Raw genomic sequence first — 27,766 nt, 5'->3', positions numbered from 1 at the left:
AGCATTTTTTATTCTCCTGGCTCTCTTACCATTCATCCAAATGAAACAGTGGACTTCCTGAAAAATGAGGACCCATGCTGTTAGAATATTTTCCACTTCAAAGGAAAGAAGTGCTTCCTCCCCTGATCCTTCTATAAATGCAGATCATGCATGGCACTCATGTCCTTCTGGTCCAACTTTGCTAAAAAAGTGTTTCAACTTCTGTTTCCTCCTCCTATCCTTCACCATTTTGTCGAATGGTAAGGATTGCAGTTATGACCCCACCGTAGGGTAGAAAAGAATCAAATTAGAGGACTTCTGTCTTTAGGTCTAAAATGAGTAGACAGCATATAGATGAGTCCTGTTTTTTATACATTCTGTCACCCTATGTCTTTTGATTCGTGTGTTTAGTCCATTTACATTCAAAATAATTATTGATAGATATGTACTTATTGCCATTTTATTACTTGTTTTATGGTTGTTTCTGAAGATTTACTCTGATCCTTATCTTTCTCTTTCATGTTTTGCTAATTTTCTTTAGTGATATACTTGGATTTCTTTCTCTTTATTCTTCGAATATTTATTAGTGGTTTTTGCTATATGAGTACCATTATGTTTGTATGTAACCTCTTCTGCAAATAGCAGTCTGTATTAGATTGATGGTCGTTTAAGTTTGAACCCATTCTTTCTCCTCTCCTCCCCACATTTTAGATATATGTTATTATATTTTATATCCTTTTTTAATGAATTCCTTGACTGATTTGTTTTAAAGAAATACTCATTTTTATTGCTTTTGTGTTTCCTACCTTTATACTGTCTTTTTTTTTTCCTTCTTTCCACTCAAAGAGTCCCCTTTAATGTTTCTTGTAGGGCTGTTTTAGTGGTCATGAATTCCTTTAGTTTTTGTTTTTCTGGGAAACTCTTTATCTCTCCTTCTATTCTGAATGATAGTCTTAATGGATAGAGTATTCTTGGCTGCAGATTTTTCCCATTCAGCACTTCGAATATATCATGCCACTCTCTGCTGGCTTGCAAAGTTTCTGTTGAAAAATATCCCACTAGCCTTACAAGTTCTTTGGTCTTGCTGCTTTAAAATTTTTTTTTTCTTTATCACTACATTTTGTAAATTTAATTACAATTAAATTTGGTGTGGGTCTGCTTTTCTTAATTTCATAGGAGTTCTCTGTGCCTCTTGAATCTGGATATCTGTTTCCTCCCCGAGATTAAGGAAGTTTTCAGCTATTGTTTCTCCAAATAAATTTTCTGGCCCCTTTTCTCTATCTTTTCCTTCTGGGACTCCTATTGTATGAATGTTATTACATCTGATGGAATCACTGAGTTCTCTGAGTCTGTTCTCATTTTGTATAATTCTTATCTCTCTCTTTTCTTTAGTCTGATTACTTTCCATTACTCTGTCTTCTAGGTCACTAATTCATGCCTCTGCTTCTTCCATCCTGTTGTTCATTCCATCAAGCATGTTTCTTATTTCATTTATTGAGACCTTTATCTTCGCTATGTTATTCCTTATCTCTGTGTTAAAAGTCTCACTCATGTCTTCCACTCTTTTCTCAAGTCCAGTGAGTAATCCTTATGATCATTGCTTTAAATTCTCTATCAGGCATGTTACTTAAATTAAAGGACTTCTAGCAAATGTATCCTCTTACCAGGCAGAGCGGCTGTTTTGGTTTTGTTTATTTGTTTGTTTTGCCTCAAATGTCCTCTGACAAGACCTAAGGCTTTCCTAAGCCTGATGCAGTTGTTTCAGCAGCAAGAAAGCCTACATGAGAAGTGAGATTTGCAACAAATAGCCTTTTCTCTATAGATCACTGACCCAGCTGGCCATCCCCACCACTTTTGCCCAACAGGCCTAAGAATGGCAACATCATTATTTGTTGATCTTTATTACAATGAAAAGCTTAACCCTAATTATTACTCATTCTTTGGAGCTGAGATGGAGGCCTGGGGACTATAAAATAAGTTTGTTTGATTGCCTGCTTGATTAGCCAATTGTATACCCAAAGGCCCACTTATTAAGCAGGAATATTTCTGGGGAGATTGCATATCTTCCTAGCATTAGCAAAAGACAGGAGCTGGAACATAATAGCATTCTCTTCACACCCAACAAATGGGAATGTTGGCATTTCTAGATAAGAGTGAGGAAAGAGAATGTGACCATCCGACTTCTTGTAAGTTAAGTCTCCCTTGGTCTTGCTTGAAGAATGAAAATGTGGATCTTGGAAGACACAGTCTATAAAGACAGTGTACCCATACCTGCACCTGGTTATCCAATGAACGGATTTTTACAATGCTGAAAGGATGATTGGGGTCACTTGGAGCCATAGGGGTAGGACACCAATGTGGATGAAACAATGACAATAAACAATAGTATTTCTGAGGCCAAATTTACTTGGGAAACAGGATATGTTGCCTTTCTTTAGTCAGATGTTGGCCTGGATGCTGCTTACCAGTGACCCTTGTTTTGCCATTGATTCATGTGTTTTCCCTATTCCTCCTAGCTGAAAACCCCCTGGAGAGAAACCATAAACTCTTCCTCCTGTCCCTTCACTCTTTGTTTCCTGTGTTTCCTCTGTGTTTTGGTTCATCTCAAGTTCAAGAATGGTGTCTACATTTTTCTAGGAAATGATAGCTTTTCTAAAACCTGTGATAATCTGTGAATGGGGAGGGAGAGGAGATAATGACTCACTCACTATAGGAGAAGAACCAATCGAACCTTCTTAATGAGTAGGGTGGGAAATATGAGTAACTTAGATTCAGACGTAACTATGGGAAGGAATGCCAATTCCTTTGTCATCTGAAATTTTTTCATGTCATTTTATTGATAACCAGCTCTGAATTAAAAAAAACAACAACTATGTTCTTAATCATTATGCTACACTGCCCTTAACCAAAGCCAGTGTCTTCAGTTTACTCCATTCTTGAGGTTTAACTTGATCATTTCTTTTCAGTCTTCTTCATGTTTACATATTGAGAGTTAAGCACACAAACATAAGATCCAGGATTTAAAAGCAAACACATAGAATGAAAATCCAACAGTGAAAATTTTCTGAATTTGTTTCATGAGTTCACATACCAGTCAAATGTAACTAGAGATCAGTTTCTGGAGTCAGACCCATGTTCAAATCTCTGCTCCTTCTTCTTAGCTCTGTGGCTTTGGAAAAGTTACTTAAATTCTCTGCATCCTATTATTGTCATCTATTAAAGGAAATTAACAATACCAAATTTGTGGGGAAATAAAATTAGCGATAAAATGACCACTAAAACAACTTTACTCAATTTCTCATTTCCTTCAGATTCTATTCTATCTCTCTACCTCATTTTATAGCCAAACTTATTGAAATAATGTGTTTGCTCTGTTTCCTTCCCTCTTTCTCTCTTCTTCAACCTACTCCAATCTGCTTTCTGTCCCAAACCTGAATACATGTTCTTTGCTCCTCAAATTTAATGTCTTCTTCCAGTGTCCCTTATTTCAATGAATGGTAAAACCATCTGATCCAGTGATGCATTTATCATTTATCCTACCTTCCTCTCTCTTCATTTTTAATCCATTTCCAGATTCCTCCCTTGTCTCTCAATTTCCAAGACCTCCACCATCTCTTGCCTGGACAACAGCAAAAGATTCTGAAGTTGTTTACTCACATTCACCCCACCACCTATATATTTATTGTTGCCACCACAGCCAATGCATCTCTCTTTTGTGATGAGTTATATTGGTTTATTTGACCATTTTGTTAATGCCTATCTCTGCCACAGAATGTAAGTTCCATGAGGTTGGATATTGCCTCTGACTTTGCTTACCACTCTATTTTTAGTGCCTAGCACCGAGGCTGAAACAATGAAGGCTAAGTAAATATTTTGGGAATGTGTACTCCTTAAATGGGAGTTCCCATTGCTGTCATTATCATTATCATCGTCGTTGTCATCATTATCATCATCAATCACCCCCTGATTTCTTACAGAAATACTCTTTCCTCTTAACACCACAGCCAATTGGGCATCAGGATCTTTAAATCCGCTTGGCCTAGAAAAGTTCTATGAACTTTTTGCATTTGGCACTAGCATAGTCGTACTATTTTCATTGCTCTAACACAGAGACAAAAAGATATAAGGATGTCAGAGAATGGGTTTATCTCCCTGCTTTTTACAGTGACCTTCTTTTGTATTCTGTAAATCATATGTATATTGTCCTGTTGCTACATAAAAAATTACTCTAAAACTTGACAGCTTAAAAAAAACAGCATTTATGATCTCACAAAATTGGGGGAGAGTAGTGTGGCTATGTCCTCTGGATGAGGGTCTCTCACAAGGCTGCTGTTAAGGTACAGTTATTTCAAGGCTCACCTTGGGGGAGGACCTGATTCCAAGCACATTGTGGGCCTGTTGACAGTCTTCTGGTTCTCACTGGCTGTTGGCTGGAGACCTCAATTCCTTGCCACCTGAGCTGTTCTATAGGGCTACTCACAACATTGCAAATTGCTCCCTTCAGCACAAGAGCTCTGAGAGAGAAGAATAAGAGATGATGATCAAGAAGGAAGTCACATTCATTTTGTAACCTAATCTCAGAAGGGATACTCCACTACTTTTGTGGTATTCTATTCATTAGAAGCAAGTTATTAGATACATCCCACACTCAAGGAGAGAGAATTGTACAATGGCATGAATATGACCATTGGGAGACATCTTAGCTAGAAGCTGTCTACTGCAAGGTATGACTTTGTTCTCCCTCAGCAAGAGCACAGCTGTCATTTGATTCTTTTAAGCCTTTTCTCCTTTGAGAATCATGGATTGCATATCCACCAGGGCCTCAATACCTTGCCATATATTTCTTTCAAAGAAAAGGAAGGAAGAAGAGGGTGGGGCAAGTTCTGCTAAGAATAGCTCCCAATATAATAGCAACTTTAGTTGTCATTGCATGTTGTGCATTGACACTGAATCATGAAGAGGACCCCAAATATTCTTTTTGCTTGTCTGGGCATCAGTTTTCTAATGACTGACTTTATAGCTTCCTAATGGATATATTAAAAACAGAACTCTAGAGATTATAGATACAGAAGGTTTATATTTAGATCTTGGGTTTCTTTTCCTTTCTGTAGCCCACCCCCACTTTGCACAGATGTTTTAGTGCTAATTTGAGATCATTCTGAAACCTTATCTGTTTTATCATAATGTACATATCCAACATTTTCCATCTAGTTTTGTTGTAAATGCTTCAGATTAAGTCCTCTCCTAATTGACTTACTCTTCTATGATTTCTCATGCCCTCACTGTCTTACATCACATGCCATAAGAAGAAAGAAGGGAATAACATGTATTTAGGTGAGTTTCATGGAAAAAAACCTTAGAAAATAAATAGGCATATTTCAAGTAGAGTTGTGAATACAGAATTTTGTAAAGAAAAAATTAAAAAGTAGACCTACAATCATTCAACTAGTATCTCCACCTTTTGTTTCCTTTTCTGCAGATTGTTTCCCAGAGAAAACTGTCTAAATCCTTGTTGAAGCACGGGAACACAGCAGGGAAATCCTCCATCACGGTAAGCCCTTCCTTAGCAGCCCTCTGTCCAGGTGCCCAGATAGAGCAGCTGGTCCAAACCTGGCAGTGGGAAGCAGACCCTCTGACTATTGGAAGTTGATGCCACAGCTGTTTAGTTATCCAAATTACTCCTTTCCTTCTTGTTCCTTTTCCCCTTTCTTTCCTTTTTGCCAATGCAATTTTGACCCTTCTATCTCTAGGAAAAACTGATAGAAAAAGGATTTGAAAGTGAGGCCATTCACTTCTACTAAGCACTTCTGCAGTTAATATGTAGGTTTTAGCAGGGGACAAAGATGGAGTTGTCGAGAATAGTAAGAATATGGAATTGTCTAGGGTTTTCAAATCATCAAGCTACCTGTCCCTGCTTCTCATTTTTTTTTTTTTTTTGAGAATTAAAAATCTGCTCTAATAGCAATTAGTCCAAGGTTAGGTTTGTTTCCTAAGGACCAGAGAGCTCAGCATTTAGCTCTCCTCTTTAATATACTAGTTTGGAGTTATGTTATTGTATTTAGTAGCCACTACTCACATGTGATTATTTAAACTTAAATAAAATTATTCAAAATTAAATAAAAGAAAATATCCATACCTTACACTAGCCATATATCAAGCGTTCAATAGTTAAATGTGGCTATGAATGTGGGGAGGGAAACAGAGATCCAGATTCAGGTGGCTCAAAAATCCCCCAACAAATTCAACCCAATGAGGTCCATACCAAGACACATAGTAATTAAAATGACAAAACATAATGATAAAGAAAGAATTTTAAAGGTTGCAAGAGAAAAACCAGGCAGTTACATACAAAGGAAACTCCATAAGGCTATCAGCTGATTTTTCAGCAGAAACTTTGCAGGCAGTAGGGAGCGGCACAATATATTCAAAGTGCTGAAAGGGAAAAATTGAGAATACAAGAATACAAGAGTAGCCAACAAGGCTATCATTCAGAATAGGAGAAATAACGAATTTGGCAGACAAACAAAAATTAAAAGAATTCATGACCACTAAACAGCCTTACAAGAAATGTTAAGGGGGACTCTGTGAGTAGAAAACAAATACCACAATAAGAGTAAGAAAAATAGGAAGCACAAAATCAAAAAAAATAAGTTTATCTGTAAAAATAGGTCAAGAGAATCACAAAATAGAAGGACATAAAATATGATACCACATATCTAAAATATAAAGGGGAGAGGAGTAAAGAATGAGTTCAAAATTAAGCAACCATCAGCTTAACAGAGACTGCTATGTGAAGATGATGTTATATATAAACTGAATGGTAACCACAAATCAAAACACAGTAATAGTGGGGCACCTGGGTGGCTCCGTCGTTGGGTGTCTGCCTTCGGCTCAGGGTGTGATCCCAGCATTCTGGGATCGAGCCCCACATCGGGCTCCTCTGCTGGGAGCCTGCTTCTTCCTCTCCCACTCCCCCTGCTTGTGTTCCCTCTCTCGCTGGCTGTGTCTCTCTCTGTCAAGTGATAAATAAAAAGTCTTTAAAAAAAAACAGTAATAGATATGCAAAAAATTAAGAGTAAGGAATCCAATTATTTTACTAAAGAAAGCCAACTAATCATGAGAGAATAGAAAAAGAGAAGAAAGGAACAGAGAGGAACTACAAAAACGACCATAAAACAAGTAAGAAAATGGCAATAAATACACACATATAAATAATTACTTTGAATGTAAATGGACTAAATGCTCCAATCAAAAGAAATAGGGTGATGGAGTAGATTTTACAAAAAAAGACTCATCTATAGACTGCCTGTTAAGAAATTTATTTCAGGGGCGCCTGGGTGGCACAGCGGTTAAGCGTCTGCCTTTGGCTCAGGGCATGATCCCAGCGTTATGGGATCGAGCCCCACATCAGGCTCCTCTACTATGAGCCTGCTTCTTCCTCTCCCACTCCCCCTGCTTGTGTTCCCTCTCTCGCTGGCTGTCTCTATCTCTGTCAAATAAATAAATAAAATCTTTAAAAAAAAAAACGAAATTTATTTCAGATCTAAAGACACATACAGACTGAAAGTGAAGGGATAGAGAAACATTTATCATAAAAATGGAAGTAAAATGAAAGCCAAAGTGACAATACTTATATTGGACAAAACAGACATTAAAACAAAGGCTGTAACGAGACAAAGAAGGACACTATATAATCATATACAGTAAAATCCAACAAGAATACATAAAAATTGTAAATATATATGCACCCAACATGGGAGCACCTGAATACATAAAGCAGTTAATAACAAACATAAAGGAAATAATCAGTAGTAATACAATAATAGTAGGGGATTTTAACACCCTACTGACATCAATGGATAGATCATCCAAACAGAAAATTAACAAGGAAACAGTGGCTTTGAATGACACACTGGACCAGATGGATCTAACAGACATATTCAGAACATTCCATACTAAAACAGCAGAATGTATGGTCTTTTCAGGTGCATATGGACCATACTCCAGAACAGATAACATATTAGGCCACAAAACAAGTCTCAACATATTCAGAAAGATGGACATCGTACCATGCATCTTTTCTGATACCAGAAATCAATCACAAGAAAAAACATGGAAAGCACACAAATACGCAGAGGTTAAATAACATGCTACTAAACAATGAATGGGTCAACCAAGAAATCAAAGACAAAATAAAAAAAAAATACATGGAGACAAATGAAAATGAAAGTACAATTGTCCAAAATCTGTGGGATACAGCAAAGGCTATTCTACGAGGGAAGTTTATAGCAATATAGGCCCATCTCAAGAAACAAGAAAAGTCCCAAATAAACAACCTAACCTTATAACTAAAGGAACTAGAAAAAGAATAACAAACAAAACCCAAAACCAGTAAAAGGAAGGAAATTATAAAGATTAGAGCAGAAATAAGATAGAAACTAAAAAAAAAAAAAAAAAATAGAACAGATCAATGAAACCAGGAGCTGGTTCTTTCTAAAGATCAATAAAATTAATAAACTTTAAGCCAGACTTTAGACTTATAAATAAAACGAGAAAGGGGAGAAATAGGAACTGACACCACAGAAATACACAAGGCTGTAATGGAATATTTTGAAAAATTCTATACCAACAAATTGGACAAACTAGTAGAAATGGATAAATTCCTAAAAACATTATAACCTCCCAAAATTGAATCAGGAAGAAATAGAAAATTTGAACAGACCAATTACCAGCAATGAAACTGAATCAGTAATGAAAACATTCCCAGCACAAAAAAAAAAAAAAAAAAGTCCAGGGCTAGACAACTTCACAGGTGAATTCTACCAAACATTTAAAGAAGAGTTAATGCCTATTCTTCTCAAACTATTCCAAAAAATAGAAGAGGAAGGAAAACTTCCTAATTCATTCTCTGAAGCCATTGTTACACTGATACCAAAACCAGATAAAGACATTGCAAAAAAAGAGAATTATAGGCCAGTATCTCTGATGAATGTAGGTGCCGAAAATCCTCAACAAAATACTAGCAAACAGAATCTAACAATACATTTTAAAAAATCATTCACCATGATCAGGTGGGATTCATTCCTGAGATGCAGGTGTGGTTCAATATTTGCAAATCAATGTGATACATCACATCAATAAAAGAAGGGATAAAAATCATATGATCATATTAATAGATGCTGAAAAAGCATTTGACAAAGTGTAACATCCATTCATGATAAAATCCCTCAAAAAATAAGATTAGAGGAAACATACTTCACATAATATACAAAAAACCCACAGCTAACATTATACTCAATGGTGAAAAATTGAGAGCATTTTCTCTAAGGTCAGGAACAAGACAAGGATGTCCACTCTCACCACTACTATTTGACATAGTACTGGACTTCCTAGCCACATCATCAGAGAAGAGGAATGAATAAAAGGCATCCAAATTGGTAAGGAAGAAGTAAAGCTTCCCCTATTTGCAGATGACGTAATACTATATAAAGAAAACCCTAGGGGCGCCTGGGTGGCATAGCGGTTAAGCGTCTGCCTCCGGCTCAGGGCGTGATCCTGGCGTTACGGGATCGAGCCCCACATCGGGCTCCTCCGCTATGAGCCTGCTTCTTCCTCTCCCACTCCCCCTGCTTGTGTTCCCTCTCTCGCTGGCTGTCTCTATCCTGTCGAATAAATAAATAAAATCTTTAAAAAAAAAAAAAAACAACCCTAAACACTCCACCAAAAAACTACTAGAACTGGGGCACCTGGGTGGCTCAGTTGATTAAATGTCTGCCTTGGGCTCAGGTCATGATCCCAGGGTGCTGGGATCAAGCCCCACATTGGGCTCTCTGCTCGGGGGGAGGGCTGCTTCTCCCTCCTCCTCTGCCTGCCACTCCCCCTGCTTATGCGTTGCGCGATCTCTCTATCTCTGTCAAATAAATAAATAAAAATCTTAAAAAAAAACCTACTAGAACTGATAAATGAATTTAGTAAGGTAGCAGGATACAAAATCAACATACAGAAATCCTTGGCATTTTTATATACTAATAATGAAGCAACAGAAAGAGAAAATAAGAAAGAAATCTCATTGACTATTGCACCAAAGAAAATTAAATACCTAGGAATAAATTTAACCAAGGAAGTGAAAGACCTGTACTCTGAAAATCATGAAAGATATTGAAGATGACACAAACAAATGGAAAGATACTTCATGCTCATTGTTAGGAAGAACAAATATTGTTAAAATGTCCATCAAAGTAATCTACACATTCAATGCACTTCCTATCAAAATACCAACAATATCTTTCACAGAATTAGAATAGGCAATCCTAAAATTTGTATAGTACAACAGAAGACTCCAAATAGCCAAAACAATCTTGAAAAAGAAGAACAAAGATGGAAGTATCACAATGCCATATTTCAATTTATACGATGAAGTTGTAGTAATCAAAACAGTATGGGATTGGCACAAAAATAGGCACATCGATAAATGGAATAGAATAGAAAGCCCAGAAATAAACCCACGTTTATATGGTCAATTCATCTTGACAAAGGAGGAAAGAATATGCCATGGGAAAAAGACAGCCTCTTCAACAAATGGTGTTGGGAAAACTGGATGGCTAAATGTGAAAGAATGAAACTGGACGACTGGCTTACACTATGCACAAAGATAAATTCAAAATGGATTAAGGACCTAAATGTGAGACCTAAAACTGTAAAAATGCTAGAGGAGAGCATAGGCAGTAATTTCTCTGACTTTGGACAATAGCAACTTTTTTCTAGATATGTCTTCTGAGGCAAGGGAAACAAAAGCAAAAATAAACTATTGGGGCTTCATCAAAATAAGATTTTCTGCACAGCAAAGGAAGTGATCAACAAAACTAAAAGACAACCTACTGAATGGAAGAAGATATTTGCAAATGACATTTCTGATAAAGAGAACTTACATAATTCTACATCCCAAAACAAATAATCCAATTAAAAATTGGCAGAAGACAAGAACATTCATTTCTCCAAAGAAGACGTCCAGATGGGCAACAGACACATGAAAAGATGTTCAATGTCTCTCATCAGCAGGGAAATGCAAATCAAAACTACAATGAGAAATCACCTCACCTGTCAGAATGGCTAACATCAAAAACACATGAAACAACAAGTGTTGGCAAGGATGTGGAGAAAAAGGAATCCTCATGCATTGTTGGTGGGAATGCAAATTGGAGCAGCCACTGTGGAAAACAGTATGGAGGCTCCTCAAAAAGTTAAAGATAAAACTACTCTATGATCTAGTAATTGCACTATTGAGTATTTACCCAAAGAATACAAAACCCCTAATTTGAAGGGATACATGCACCCCTATGTTTATTGCGGCATTATTTACAATAGCGAAATTATAGAAGCAGCCCAAGTGTTCATGGAAAAATGAATGAATAAAAAAGAGGTGATATATATATACATATATATACGTATGTATATGTATATATATGTATATATATATGGAATATTATTCAGCCATAAAAAAGAATGAAGTCTTGCCATTGGCAATGACATGGATGGAGCTACAGAGTATTATGCTAAGTGAAATAAGCCAGTCAGAGAAAGACAAATACCATATGATCTCACTCATATGTGGAATTTAAGAAACAAAACAAACAAAGGAAAAGATTTTGAAAAAGGAGACACAAACCAAGCATAGACTTAACTATAGAGAACAAACTGTGGGTTTCCAGACGGGAGGTGGGGAGATGAAATAGGGGATGGGGATTAAAGAGTACTGTTAGCATGAAGAGCACTGTGTAATGTATAGATTTGTCGTATCACCATATTGTACACCTGAAACGAATACAATACTGTATGTTAACTAACTAGAGTTTTTTAAAAATTAATAAAAAATAATTACATGTGGCTAGCAGCTACTGTATTCAACAGTGCAGATTACAGAACATTTCTGCAATCATATAATGTTCAATTTGGCAATACTGGAAGTATTTCTAAATAATACCTTAAAATTTCAAGTAAAACTCCATTATTTGAAACTTTGGCATCTTGTTTTAGAGCCCTTGAGAAAGGTAGAGAAAGTGGTCTCATCATTGTGTGGACAAAAGAGAAAAAAAAAGGTAGAAAACTGTACCAGGAAAATCTGAATTGCTAGGGGGTAAATTGCCAGGCGGCAAACCTCCTGAGGTCCTTTGAACATTCCTTTTTAACTTGAAAGTGACCGATTCATTTTTTTAAAAAATGTTAAAGTCATTTTTAAGGGAAAAATTCAAAACAATTCCCTGTGGTGTAAGTTATGACCACTCTCACAAGCACTTACCTGAGTTTGTTGCTTGAATATTTTAAATGATGCATTCATATCAAGCTTTTTTTTTTTTTTTAACTTCCACGTTCAAGCCATACAAATGGTTCAAAGAATCTTTGAAGACCCCCTTGGTGCTCTAAAAAGCCATGGGTCCATAGGTTCTCTCCCAATGTGCACAAACCCAGAGAAGCTTTGGGATGGTGAGCCCAGGTATGAGAATTGCGTTTGGCCTTTGTTCTTACCCAGGAGAACAATACCTCATTCCTCATCTTGCCGCCTTTACTCTAAAACATCTTGCAGATTTTGCTCCTCCACACATCCCAGAAAAATTTAATCTCCTTCTTCATTTTAAATATTTAAATACTTCTCTTAATCTTGGGCCCTTGGATCAGAACAATGGCTTCAAAAGCTTCTGGAAAACACTTGAAAATATGTGAAAATTTTTTCCCTTAGGTGATTGCGGAAGAATTATCTGGCAACGATGACTACGTTGAACTTGCATTCAATGCACGAAAATTGGATGACAAGGTAAAGAGTTCGGCATTAACCTTACTGAAGAAAGTAATAAAGCTAGCACACAAAGTTTAATCAGATTTCCCCCCGCAGCTGTTTTTTTCCCTTTCAACCCACATTATTAAACAGATCAAAGATTTCAGAGAGGTCTGCAAAGTAAGACTTTCCCCAAATTGAGACACAGTTGATGAGAAGGGGGAGGGACTATAATTAAAAGAGGACAATTTTGTTACGCCAAGACTTCATTGGTTCCCGAATGCCCAGGTCAATGTGCACAGGTAAATATGGTTTAACCCTATTACTAGGGACATTTCATAAGAAAACAGATGACATGAAAGGGAGGAGAAGTGACATTTATGAAGCACCTATATTTTCCAAGCACAGGGTTAAGAGCTTTTTGTGCATATCACATTTAATGATTCTTACAACTCCCATTAGCAGGCATTACTAACTTTGTTTCGCAGATGAGGAAACATATTCAGAGATGAAGTAATTTGTCTAAGGTCACTCCATGTGTTAGTCCAGATAATCCCAGAAACAGACACCAAGACGGGATTAAATATGCAAGGGTTTCATTAGGAACATAGGGAGGAAATCCACCAGACCACAATGCAAGTCTGACCATGAGTAATGGAGAGAGGGAGAAAGGGGTGGGTGGCAGTGTCCTGGAATGCCATTCAGTCTAAGGAAGCTTAAGCAAGGCCATCAGGGAGTCCTAGGGCCAATATTGGCCAGCAGGAGAGTTTCATGTCCCCCATACCTACCTTAATATCCCCTACACATCCCCCTATACAAGCTGGGAGTGGCCCACTGGAAGCCTGGCCTCAGTGTAACTGCAGGGATGCATTTCAGGGCACAGCACCTGGGGACCAAGGGGGAGGTCTGTAAAGCAGTTTTCTTAGCTACCATATCCTGCTAGTAAGTGGTTAAAACCGAAGATTCATTTCCATGTCAGTTCCAGGGGAGTCTGACTCCCATCTGTATTATAACTGACAACTTCCACCCAATCACAGGCCATGTTAGTCCTACATACACAGAAAAAGTTCCTCAGTCTCCACCCCTTAAAAAGGGGGGGGTGTCCTTTCCAACCTCACCATATATTTACGATTTCCCTCCAACCATATCCTTAAGTCAAAAACACAGCACTTAATAAATGTATTTACAAAGGACTCTATTTTCCTAGAGCACACCTAGAGAACAGGGGATTTGGGGAGGTGGTACCATGTTTTCAAACAATTGCTGACAGGCATTAGGCTGAAAAAGGTAAAGTGATGTATCAGGCAGTTCCCTAAAGTCTCAGGCAGCCGTTGATAGCCTGGCACAGCTCATTCACTTTCACCTATGAACAGTACTCAGACCACTTATGCGTTCATTAATTCATTCTTTTATTTGTTCATTCATTCTTCATTCATCATTCATTCACCAAACCTTTGTGGCATGCTTGTTATGTATCAGGTGGTGGGATAAAGACATGCTTTAAACCATTCTCACAGCTACAACCTGTAATTCACACCTAAGTGAAACATAAATTTAAACTACAAATGATATGAATAATGTTATAGCCATGATGCATTGTGATAAGTGAGGTATAACCGCTGTCTGGAGAAGGTTAATTCATTCTGCCTGGGGACATCAGGAAAGACTTTATCCTTATGAATAAATTATACTTGGATTTTTTTTTTTTTTTTTTTTTTTTTTTTTTTTTAGTGTCCTGAGTAGATTGTGTGAAACTTTCACGAACCGCTACCTTTTGTCATTAGCGTGAGCTAGGTGCTGGGAACTGTGGTGTGCACTGATGTCAGTTGGATATAAGCTTTAAATCCTCACTTCCTGATGGCTGTTATGTTCTTTCTCCCTCATCATTTCCCCAAGTTTGGGAATAATTCACCAAACTTCTTTGTAGTATCTTTCCTGGTGCCATTATAAGCCATTGGGTCAGTGTGTAGCAGTTTTAAGCCACTCAGCTAATGGCTTATAATGGCTTCTTTCTACTTAATAGTCTCTTAAGCACCTCTAATCTGCCCTCTAACTGACTTCTGTTACAGTGCAAGAGGACTTGGGGGTTTGTTAGAGGGCCCATTAGCTCTAATGTGTTTGAACAGTTTCCCTTCATTCCAATGTGCACTTGCTCTCAAAGCTGAAAAAGCCTCATGCAGCACTTAATATGGTTCTAGGTGGCCATTCCCACCTTTGTCTGGGTTGATTATCCAACGCCCTGGTCACTGCTGAGCCTCACTGCCCCAAAGCTGTAGACTCCAGGTCATTCATAATGTGGGTATCTTGCCCAGTCTGCTTAGTAATCCAGAGAGAAGCAGGTCCTGTTCAGCATAAAGCAGAGGCCATTGTTCCTCTTTGGACTGAAAGGTGAATGGTCTCAGGTGGAAAAAGGGAAAAGTAGCATTAAGGAGCAAGATCTCCTCAAAAACCTCTTCAGGAAACCAAGGCTCAGTAAGTTCCGATGACTTACTCAGATACTACTACTGCTGATACTACTGGTTAATAGATAATACTGGTTATCTATTGCTGCATAGGAAACCATCTCAACACCTAGTGACTTAACTGTTCTATTACATGCCATGGTTTTGAGGGCCAGAAATTGAGGCAAGTTTCAATGGGACAATTCTTCTGCTTCTCATGGTGTTGACAGAAGTCACTCAGTGATACTCAGCTGGGGGAGGAGCTTGCCTAGAGAGTTCAGTCTAGCTTTGCTCACGTGCCTCGCACGTGGGATGGCTGACAGGCTGATCTCAGCTTGGTTGGTCAACCAGAGTGCCTTCATAGTGGTCTTGGGTTAGTCACACTTCCCACACAGTGGCTGGCTTTTCCCAGAGAAAGCATCCCAAAAGAACAGAGAAGCTCTGTGGCCTCTTCTGAGCTAGCCTTGGAAGTCATGGAGCATCAATTCTGCTGCATTGTGTTAGTTACATGTAAGTCATAAGGCCAGCCCAGAGTCAAGGGGAGGGGAGTTAGACTCCACACCTCGAAGGGGGAGTGGCAAAGTCATATTATAGAAAAGCACGTGCACAGTGGACATGGTGGTGGCCATCTTTGGAAAATGCAGTTTGCCACAGGTTTTTTTTGTGTGTGTGTGATAGAATCAGAATAAGATAGTACAATTATTTCTTGTCACTGCTGGAAAAATAATTCCAAGTTTATTAAGGAGAACCTCTTTTTAGCTTTTAGCATTTGATGATATTGTAGCTACCTGCATGTTAGCTTAATTGAGAAAATATATCATGACTAAAAGCAACAGATAAAGACCTTAATTTTCTAAATTTTGTTAATTCGTTTCATGAGACTAACTTCTATATACATTTGAAAACTTACAGTATGAATATGTGGGGAAAATGTTATATCCAATTCAGACAATGGTTATAGGACATCAGGATCCCCAGTCCCCCTGTTATCATCCTGGTAACCTTTAGATATCCAAATACGTCAGGTAGAAAGCCTCTGGTCTAATGCAACTGCCTTCTTTTACAGATGAGAACACTGAGGTTCAGATATATTAAATGACTTACCCAAGCCCCCACCCCTCCGACACACACGCGCAAATAATCAGTGACAGAATGGGACTTAATTGGGTTGCTTAACTAAAATCTAAATTTTTCTTCAGGGCAAAGGGTTAATGAATACATGTGGAGTTGGTCTCCAGATGTGGAGGACTTATTTCAGGGAAATAGGAAGCCAGGGAGGAAGGAGGTGAAGGTATGCCATAGGCCGCAGTCCTCCAAGTGTTGTCCAAGGTCCCAAGACCCTTGGGGACTACATGAAGTCAAAACTGTTTTCATAATAATGCTAAGATATTATTTTCTTTCTTCACTCTTATTCTCTCACATGTGTACAATGGTTTTCTGGAAGTGGCATGATGCCTAATATCACAACAGAGTAAATGCAGAAATAGATATGAGAATCCTGCTGCCTTCTATTAAGTTATTAAGTTATTAAACTGATTTGCAAAAATGTAAAGGAATGCCATTTTTCTGGCTATTTTTTAAATTTGGAAAATACAGTTGTCTTCCATTAAAATGCTGTTTTTGTTATGATGTACTGGGTCTGTTTTTATATTTTTAAAATGATATAACAAATGAATATTTTTTAAATTTCATTTTTAGTTTATAATAGAGTAAATATTGATAAATAAAATCTACATAAACAAAAGATCCTTGGGTTCCTCAGTAATTTTTAAGACTGTAAAGGAGTTTTAAGATCAAAGAGTTTGAGAACTGCTGTTGTAGGGTGTACCGGGGAGCACTAAGTACTTTGCAAACCACAATGAGAGAGAAATACCCCTTTTCTTTTGATAGAAATAATCATTTTTATCACTGGGTGTTATACGCAACTAATGAATCATCGAACTTTACATCAAAAACCAGGGATGTACTGTATGGTGACTAACATAATATAATGAAAAAACATTTAAAAAAAAGAAATAATCATTTTTAACTTGTCTTTCCAATGTTATCAGCAGACCAGCAGCCATCTACCTAAGATGGAAATCCAGAGTTCTTAAAATCTGAGAGGTAGTCTTCAATGACAGGCACAAATAAAATAAATTAGGTTTGTAAGAAATAACTTATTTATCTAATGTTAATGCAATTCACTTAATGGAGAGGTGGACTTTCTAATTTCTAAAGCACATTTATTACATTAGCAGCTAGTTGGCAATTAATCTAATAAGTAAGTAGAGATATGAATGTAATCACTTTAGAACATTCAAGCTAACAAAGAGTATTCTTTCTCCTCTCTTTCCTGAGAAAGTATTCATGTTGGTATGCTGGAACTGATTCTCACACTGGTGGTCACCACATCTGTAGTAGTATCATTATAAAGTCCATTTTTTTAAAAAGATTTTATTTATTTAACAGAGAGAGACAGCCAGTGAGAGAGGGAACACAAGCAGGGGGAGTGGGAGAGAAGAAGCAGGCTCCCAGCGGAGAAGCCTGATGTGGGGCTCGATCCCAGAACACCGGGATCACGCCCTGAGCCGAAGGCAGACGCTAAGGACTGCGCCACCCAGGCGCCCCTATAAAGTACATTTTTAGTGTTCCCACAATGTTAGATTGATGGGGTACTGTGTATACAAACAAATGTGTCTCTACAGCAGAGGTCAGCAATTTTCTTAAAGACTTTATTTATTTATTTATTTATTTATTTATTTAATTTGTTTGTTTGTTTATTTGAGAGAGAGAGCGAGAGAGAGATTGAGAGAATGGGTGGGGGCAGCGGCAGAGGGAGAAGCAGACTCCCTGTGGAGCAGGGAGCCCAACTTGGGATTCGATCCTAGGATTGGGATCATGAACTGAACCAAAAGCAGACGCTTAACCAACTGAGCCACCCAGGTGCCCCAAATTTTTTCTATGAAGGACCAGCTGATAAATATTTTAGACTTTGCAGGCCATATAGTCTCCATCCTGGCTACTCAGTTCTGCCTTTGGAGTGTGAAAACAACCATAAGCAATACGTAAATGAACGAGTGTGGCCGTGTTCCAATAAAACTTTATTCACAAAAACAAGCAATGGGCAGGATTTAGGCCCACTGTTTGCCAACCCCTGTTCCAAAGCAACATTAAATCTCTACCTGCTGGGCTGTGATTTTACTATGTTCAAGTATGCCTGCCTAAAAACTAATCTAGCCTGAGTTGATGATAGCAAGTTATAATTAATGAGCATCTACAGTGCAAGGTGTCAGGTGTCTAACCTGCAGTATCCCCCAAACTCAAAACCACATTCCCAAAGGTGGAAATTATCAATTGCATTTTACAGATGAAGCATAGTAAGGTTAGATAAACAGTTTGCCCGAAGTCACAAGGGTAGGAAGCTATAGAGTTTGGGTATGACCCCAAATCTTTCAGATAATCTTTTCTTACTCTAATATTCCATTTTCAAGATCACGGTCATAGAAATGCACTGCTTCCTTTTCTATTCCAAACCTCAGCTGATTGCTTGTTGCCCTCTTGCATGACTAGATTTCTTTCATATTGGACTAAAAGGGCAGAGTGATAGGGCCTCCAAGTTATTAAAAATTTCACCACAGCAAAACTTCAGTAAAATGCCTATATAATTAACCTTGCTTGCACTGAGCTGTCCCAAGGAACATCGTAATGCTGACAATCAAGCGAAAACAGCCAAAAATTCCAGATTGTATCACAAAACCATACAATTAGACCAGAGTTGTTGTTTTTAAGCTACAAAGTTTTGAGTGCACATTTAAGATATTTTTCAGCTGCTTATGAATTGTTTTATTTCCAATAATCAGACACCTTCTAAGTAGTAATCATCCCAGATAGTTGGGTAGTGCTTTACAAAGTGTCCTCATACATTGTCTCTTATATTGATAATAATCGTGGCAGCAACACTTTTTGAGTGCTTATCACTGCCAGGTGCTAGACTCCACATACTGCATGGATCACCTCCTTTAATTCTTTCACAGTGCCAGGAGGCAAAAGGTGACATTCTCTCTAATTACTAACCGGGAAACTGAGGCTTGAGGAAATTAAATATCTTGCCCCAGATCATGCAGATTGCAGACAGTGGAATCAGGATTTGAAAGCAGTTCTAAAGGCAGCGTGCCCATATTAGATTTTCAGTTACTTGAGGGCAGAGATCGTATCTGATCTTTCCTTCCTTGATTTGTAGTGTATCCTCCTAACAACATCTCTGTGCTAACTCTAAAGAGTATTTCAAAAGAATATAAAATAAAATAGAAAAAGCATTGCAATATACTACCAGGAGAAAAAAAAAAGTATTAAAGTGTATGTAAAGTACGATTACAAATATTATTTTTAAAAGAAAGAAAAGAAAATTATGTCTAGATTCTAGAAAAATATTTACCAGAATGTTACTGATAGTTGTGAAATTATGGGTAAGAGTGTAGGCTGGTTTTTTTCCTTCCTTTTTTCCTATATTTTCTATTTTTTTTTTTTTAAGATTTTATTTATTTATTCGACAGAGATAGAGACAGCCAACGAGAGAGGGAACACAAGCAGGGGGAGTGGGAGAGGAAGAAGCAGGCTCATAGCGGAGGAGCCTGATGTGGGGCTCGATCCCAGAACGCCGGGATCACGCCCTGAGCCAAAGGCAGCCGCTTAACCGCTGTGCCACCCAGGCGCCCCTATATATTTTCTATTTTTAAGTAAAAATAATAACAAAAGTTTAAAATTATCAATGAAAGGAAAAAGAAAAATAATTGATAGAGTTCCTCCAGTGTGGTCAGCAATTTTAAGTGCAATTCACCAACATGTTCCCTGAGGGAATAACACTCTATTTAAGGAAACAAAGCCTGAAGCTCCTAGAGAGAAGTCCACGGGCATCTAGGAACAAGTTAGCATGGTTCACAGCCATTAACAAAGGTAGGTAAGAGGGAGGTTCCAATTTTTTAAGATGAGTGTTGAAGCAAAAATAAGGGGCCTGGGGTGTGAATGTCTTGAGTAAATGTGTAGAGGTAGGATTAAGCTAGCAGTGTGTCTTGGAGAGAAAAGGGCCATTTTGGTGGACAGACAGGGTTTGCAGGACAGACTTATTGATAAAAGCAGCCGCTGTGGATTCTTGACAAGATGAAAGCTGTGGTAATTTGGTACCTTCAAAAATAGAGCGGAAGGGTATTCTGGACTTCGGGTGTTATGGCATATGGTGTTTAGTTCTGGGCTAGGGTGGGAGGACCACGAAAGGGAGGATAGATAAATCCACCTCCCATCCTTTTCCTTTCTAAGGTGCCCTATGAAGTTTCTAGGCTGATATTCTTTTTTTTTTTTTTAATAATATTTTTAAGTAATCTTTACACCAAAGGTGGGGCTCAAACTTACAACTCTAAGATCAAGAGTCACATGCTCTGCTGACTGAGCCAGTCAGGCACCCCAGGCTGATATTCTTCACTATATAGAGCCAGTCATATTATTTTCCTGCTCAAAATCCATCATTGGTTGCCAACTGCTTCCCAAGGCAGGTGCAAAGCCTTTGAATAAGTATTTAAGGCCCTTTACATCATGGAGCTGACTTTGCCAGGGTTGTCTTACCTACCCTACACATCCTTAGGCTGCAGTGGAATTAACCTGCCTAGCGTGCCCCTCTTTCACACACCCTGCTTAGTGTGTTTACTCTTTCACACCTTCATGCAGTCTGTTTCCTCCCCAGAAATATCCTCCTCACAACCATATCTTCCAGTGCAAATCCATCAACTCCCTCTCTTGTCTGTTGTACATTCATTCATTCATTCATTCTTAGCCTTGGGTTATATTTATTTGTGTACTTGTCTTACCACCAAACCAGATCGTACTTTGGTGGGTTGAGACCAAGTTTTATCCTTTCTTGTATATTAACATCAAGTACAAGACTCTGATCAGTAGCTTTCCTGAGAATATTTTGTTGAGCTGAAGACTAGGATGGAAATGGGCTTCATTTTGCTTTGCTGCAGGCTAGAATTCTGGGGGAAAAAAATCAATTGATGAAATACATAATAAGAGTGTGGTAACTAAGGCTGCTGCTCAGTTAGCCTCCTATTCTATACCAGATATTCATGCCATTCATTCATTTGTATATGTATTCATTCATACATTCAGGAAACACTATGTATGCTAAAGCCTAAACATCATGGAAGGTAAGGAAATGGTAGAGATATAAAAGAAAATCAGACATAATTCCTCCATTTTGAAAGCTTATAATCCCTTGGAGTAAAAAATAAGTAAAGGAAGGATATGGATATATGTCTGCTTCTAGTAATGAAGTACCTGCTTGTTTTACATTATTCTCCCACTGAAAGTGGCTAGAAACCCTGGATAAGGTACAAGAGACATCTGTTAGGGAATCCTAAGGCAGTCAAGTTTTTAGGGGACAAAAATGGAGAGGAGAGAAATCCACTGAAGTGATTCAGACATTCTAACCAGATTTTCCACTCAAGGCAATCCGTGAAGGCTGATTCATAAAACAACATGGGTAGAGAGGCTAAGAAACCTAGCAGAAAATAGTTCTAAGAAATAAAGAAACTGAGCAGAGGTGTTTGTCGTCTCATGGGCCTAAAGAAGCAAAACCAAAGTTCAGGGATACTGAGAGAGCTAGGGTTCAAGATTCACAGATGCTTCAGAAAAACAGTCTCAGTGTCTTTTCCTCCCAAGACAATCACTAATTAGCAAATAGCAAATAAAGAGGAACTGAACAAATGCCGGAACCAAGAGATTACGGAGATAAACAGAGCCTTCAAGAGAGTCTCACAAAAATTAGCATTGAGGGTGTGTCAAGGAACAATAGCCCTTATAAACACAAAACCTTTCAGTTAGAGTCCTTTAAAGACAATATTCAAAGAATAAATGAATCAAAAATATATTGTGCCTATAAAGATTTTTGAAGAAACCAATCTCTAAATAGCTCAATCCTAATTGGATTCAGGTAACTGTCCCCATTCTAACTGCTTACCAGTAGCTAAAGACTCATCTGAAGCCTTTATAATCTTACACAGTGTCTGGTATACCAAGAGGCAGAACCAAGAAACAGATCCATAGGTGATCAGATATTGCAGTCATCTGCAAAGACAGAGGCTTTAACGATAACTATAATTAATATGTTTAAGATAACAGATACATTGCTTTTCAAGCAAGATCATTGGAATTGATCTTGGAAGAATCCTTTGGATCGTACCTAAGAATGTACTTCTCAAAGGACTTGGAGTTCAGATGCAGCTCGTTCTAGCCAATGGTGGATCACAGAGATGAAGAACAAAGTAGGAAGGGGTCAAACCCAGTGGCATTTGATTCAAGGCAAGATCAAATATGTGTAGGTGGGAAATAACTGATTTTTGTTTATCTATTTTAGGATTTCTTCAGTAAATCTGACCCATTTCTGGAAATTTTTCGTATGAACGATGATGCAACCCAGCAGCTCGTACACCGAACTGAGGTGAGAAGAGTCATCTTCAGCTGTGCCATCTCATCTCCTGAGATAATAAATTGACCTATTTCGAGAAGGCCCTTACATTTCTTGATGTCTGTAGCTATACACTCAGACCTGGAGTCTTCACTATCTTTAAGAGGACTCTCTGCCTTTCGTAGCTTTTTAAATTCTCAGTTTAGATATTAGAAGACTCTCTCACCCAGATTTTCCATTGTGACCTTCAATACAGTCAGCCATTTATTAATAATAAAAATATGAATATTAGGTAACATTTAATGAGAGTGATTAGGTACCAAGCATTGTGGTAAGTGATTTATATGCATTATTTTATTTACTTCTCACAACAATCCCATGACATGATTATTATTACCCCCATTTTATACTTGATTAACTGAACCTTTGGGGAGTCAAATGACTTTCCAAGTTCTCATAGTTAGCAAGGGGTAGAGCAGAGGTTTGAACCGAGTTTGTTTGGCCTGAGCTTTACTGTAATTTGGGAAGCCAATCTGCCTCGCCAGTATAAGTTCATACATTGGGCTGACGTCAGGCCTGTCATGTGAACAGCTGCCCTGTCTCAGCTGCCGCTGGGTCCTAGCAGCATCTTCTTCTCGAGCCCCCTCCTCTTTCTCCCTGGGGCTCCAGACTTATTCCTTATTACCCCCACCACTACCCAGTACCACACAGCCATTCAACAACCAATCCCAATCTCCACTTTATATTTTATTTTCAAGCTAGTCCAAGAGAGAGTCTGTGGGGATGAGAAGTGCATTGATAAGGAGGACATGGGGTGATTGTAATGAATGACAGAGCTGAGAGAAGACTGGTGTGTGTGTGTGTGTGTGTGTGTGTGTGTGTGTGTGTGTGTGTGTGTGGTGGAGACCAGTGGTGGAGTAAAGGAAGAAGAAACCCTCATAACTTTCACAGGATGATAGTGGGGATGCCACATTCCCACTACCTCACATTAGAAATCCATTTCCATTTTCCTGAAGTAATAGAGTTGCAAGTAGCATTAGGGGAACTTTTTGTGTCATACTTAAGGTAGACAAGAATTAAATAGTCTTGAATGGGCAAAGTCTATGGATATCATCTGGTACATAGTTGGCATTTAATAAAATGTGCTTAATAAAAGAATGTATAAATGAATGGAGTTGAGTATAGATAGTATGTCTACTCCATGTTATAGTACAGTGTGAGTCTCTGGAATGTAATCCCTGGGGATTAATTTGAGGTGCAGTAGTTTCCCTGAGTGGCACCTGATTGCCACCACCAAATAGAGTCTTTTTCACACATACAGATTCCTCTGGTGGGACAGACTTCTTCCAGGAGAAGTGAATAAACTTCGGTGAGAATTAGAAATGGTGCCATTCATGCTTTTGCTCTAGTCAGTGAGTGAGGGCTTTAATGTGCAGACAGAAAGGAGATGGGGGCTGTATTATGAGACTTCTCTCACAAGATCCCCCTCTCCTTTGCTCCTGACAGCAGTCCTTTTCTCATTATTGGTATTGGTGAATTCTCCTCTTCCCAAGAATCTCTAGAACTCCTTCCATACCTCATTGCTGAAGAGCTTCTGGAGACTCACAGGAAATGTGATTGTAAAGTTTTCCAATGAGTCAGCAATGTAACACTGTTGGTTTTTTTTCCTCTTTCTTATTCAATAGATACAAAATAAATACTAGGCAATACTGTTCTCGTGGGGGAAGTACACACACACACACACACACACACACACACACACAGATTCTAATTTCGTAGGAAATTTCTTTTTTTTTTTTTAATGATTTTTTATTATATTTCGTAGGAAATTTCTAGTTGAAACTTTGATCTGCTATTGAGTTTTTCAAAACTGTTGCAGTGAAATATCATCACTTCCTAGTGTTTTTATATAAAGGTGACAACTTTAAATTAACCAAACACTTTTATCTAACTTTTCTTTTCACTATCACTTTGATCAACCCCAGGGTATCAGGGCACAAGACAAAGCCCCACAGGAACATTATTTTTTACTTTAATGCATTAAAAGAAATTTAATAATGAGTCCATGATACAATCAATAATTCATAGTTATATTAAGGAATCCAGTAGAAGAGAGAATCACTTATAAAATAATTATGTTATTTAGATAGAGAATTAATTTTTTTATAATGCTGAGGCTTCTGCTAACCAAAAATTTCATGGGAAGAAAAATCGATATGACAGAATTCTATTTGACTTCATTTGTATGTACCCTAGAGCAGTAGTTCTCGAATTTCATGCATCAGAATCATATAGGGGGCCCACCTCCAGAGTTTCTGTCAGTAAGTCTGAGTGCAACCTAAAAATCTGCACTTTTAACAAGTTCCTAGGCAATCCTGGTTCTGCTATTCTAAGGACCACACTTTGGAAACCCCTATCCTAAAGTACACACTACAATCCTAGGCACAGAGCAGATACTCATACATTCTAAGCCCAATTGACTTACTTGAATCATAGTGATGGCAGACTAAGACTTGACTTGTATGGACTCTTGGGAAGGATTAATTAGTAAGCTGCTTCCAAAAGGATTTCACTGTTATCGACTTAGTTTGTGACACTGAAGAGCCGAAGATCTGCCCTATTATGTCTTCTTAGGATAGCTGGTATTAAGTACGCTCCTGGGATTGTTCTTTTAGAATCTTCTCCTCTGACTTGCAGTCTGCTCTGACTCGAGGTCATGAGTTACCAAAAACCATCCAATATTTTAGCAGTAGAAATGACCTGCTAACACTCTCTACACCAACCAGTAGTCTTTACTTACACTCCCATAGGAATGACAGTCCTACAGAACTGGAGATCCTTTATCAGAGGACACAGGCAGGCCTGCCTCCTCAATCCTAGCTCCATTTGATATAAAAGGGGTCATCCCCAGTATCCACATGCTGGACTGTATTACTGTCATTATTTATGAGACAACAGCCAAGCCAGTGACTGCAGGAGTTCTGCCCATAATGACCCACTTAATGGGCACCCTTAAAAGATTTTCTACTCCAAGTTTTCATTAAGACGCCTATTCCAGGCAATTGTCCTTTTCGTAAGCACCACAACGCTTCTCAAACAGTTTTTATGTTGAAATGTAGAAATGTCAAGCATTTCCTCCCCAACCCACGACTCCTCTTCCTCTCTTTCTTTCCTCAGGTTGTGATGAATAACTTAAGCCCAGCCTGGAAATCATTCAAAGTATCAGTCAATTCTCTATGCAGTGGAGATCCAGACCGCCGGCTGAAGGTCAGAAATCTATGTCCGAGAAATGCAATTGTTTATGTATTTAACTCTCCTCTTTCTCCTCACATGAATGTTGGCAAACCCAACATTCTCTGTACCACTTACCCAAATCTCTTAGCATCTTGATGGAAGATGCAGGGGCTATTTCTTCTGCAGGAGCCAATGAAGCTCATGAGATAGTCCAAGATAAATCCCAATTGTGTTATGTCAAGAGGAAAACCCGTGGCTTCTCAGAGACAAACTATGGCAATAAGTTCATGGTACAATTGGGGGGTATTAAAAATACAAACACTGTTGTATCAATTATCTGCTGTTGCATAACAGACAATCCAAAATTTAGTAGTTTTAAAAAATAACCATTTATTTAGTAAGTTGGGTTGATCTAAGAGGTTCTTCTCTTGATCTTGCTTGGACTCTCATGCATTTGCAGGGTGACTCTGATTCTCAGGGCTTGACTGGCTATCATCTGGAATGACTGGGTATTTGAGCCATTTATCTCTCATCATCCAGAAGGCTAGCTTGGAGACTTACACACACAGTGACCTTAGAGTTCCCAAAGAGCAAGAACAGAAGCTGCAAACAAAGTCTCTTAAGGTCTAGTCACAGAACGCATATGAGGTCACTTCCTCCACATTCTATCAGCCAGAGCAAGTCACATGGCCATCCCATATTCAAGGGGTGAGGAAATAGACTGCCTCTTGGTGAGAGGAGCTGCAAAGTATGGTGGCCATTTTTTTCAATCTACCACAAATGCTTTTTGGGTATCATGTGAATATATACGTTGGAAGAAAAGACACATTGTGAGGGTGACCAAAGGAATGTTAGGAGCAGACTCCAGGAAGCATTTTTTATGGTCCAAGTTCTAACCTTCCTTCTGCTTTGAAAGTCCAAGAGCTCCATGTTGTCCGTGCCGTAGAGTTGATTCTACCAATTCAGGATGACTAAGTAAATTCAGTAGAGACTGGAGCCTATAAACTGAAAGGCTGATTAATTCACATTCGGTGAGAAACATGCCCATCAGGCAACCTCAGCATTCACATCAGCTTAATCGGGGCACTTTCTCTATGTGGGCCAGCCATAGGAAAGACAGCTGTCAGAAGGCTGCTGTAACAGTCTGAGAGCAGAGCCAGGGGTGCTGGATAACAAGGATGATGAATGGCTTCAGACTCCGAAAGCCTGGGGCCTCTACCTCCACTATGGGAAGATAGGTCCATGAGGCAGACTAACCATTCATGTTGATCTTTCAGGTCACCTAATCCCCTGGAAACTGTTAGATGGACGTTGCCAATGTTTGTCTTTGTAACTTTACATTGTCTTCACCCTTTTTGCTCCACAAAGCTTCTTCTGATAGAATTCTTTTTATTTGTCAGTGTTCTCTGATTAGAATCCTGTCTGATTGGTTAGTCCCAGCTTTTTTAACGTGACCTTGTGTATCTTTGCTTCATACTGTTCTATGTGGACTCTGTGCTTGAACTCTCAGCAGACACGCTTACCTCCATGCTCTCGAGGAGCAACTCAGAGTTGTCCCAATTATCTTGTCTCCTGTAAGAGCTAGGACATTGCAAGCCTCACTTGCCATCAGACTGTCTTTCATGTCAAAATCAGGACTCCTGGCTGTTTGGGACTTCATGTGTCAGCTCATACGCCAAATGCCAAGAGCTGCAGCTTCAGGCCTAGGGTGGTGATTGCTGCCTGTATTCTGAACAGCCCCCGTCCCATTCCCAGCAAGGTAATTGGCCCTATGTGGGGCAGAAATCAAATATGTCCATTAACCATAGATCAACTTAGTCATAGGGAGCTATTAATTGAATAAAAGGAGAGGGTTGTCTGTAATGGTGTAAATAAAAATGCAGAAAACGAGCCCTTTATGGCCTT

General features: G+C 38.6%; 1 protein-coding gene across 1 annotated transcript in view; it reads left to right on the top strand.

Annotated features, from left to right (window-relative positions):
- CPNE4 (copine 4) overlaps positions 1-27,766 on the top strand; it is a 472,893-nt gene that overhangs the window by 340,827 nt on the left and 104,300 nt on the right. The window contains exons 4-7 of the mRNA XM_087870204.1: positions 5,459-5,530; positions 12,713-12,787; positions 22,577-22,660; positions 25,805-25,894. Coding sequence (XP_087726330.1) covers positions 5,459-5,530; positions 12,713-12,787; positions 22,577-22,660; positions 25,805-25,894 — 321 coding nt within the window. The remainder of the gene's footprint in view (positions 1-5,458; positions 5,531-12,712; positions 12,788-22,576; positions 22,661-25,804; positions 25,895-27,766) is intronic.

Source organism: Ursus americanus, chromosome 20 (genome assembly GCF_024610735.1).
Source record: "Ursus americanus isolate L20-20 chromosome 20, mUrsAme1.1.p, whole genome shotgun sequence".
Lineage (NCBI taxonomy): Eukaryota > Metazoa > Chordata > Mammalia > Carnivora > Ursidae > Ursus > Ursus americanus.
Note: the sequence above shows the minus strand (reverse complement) of the source record. Positions and strands in the feature narration are given on the sequence as shown.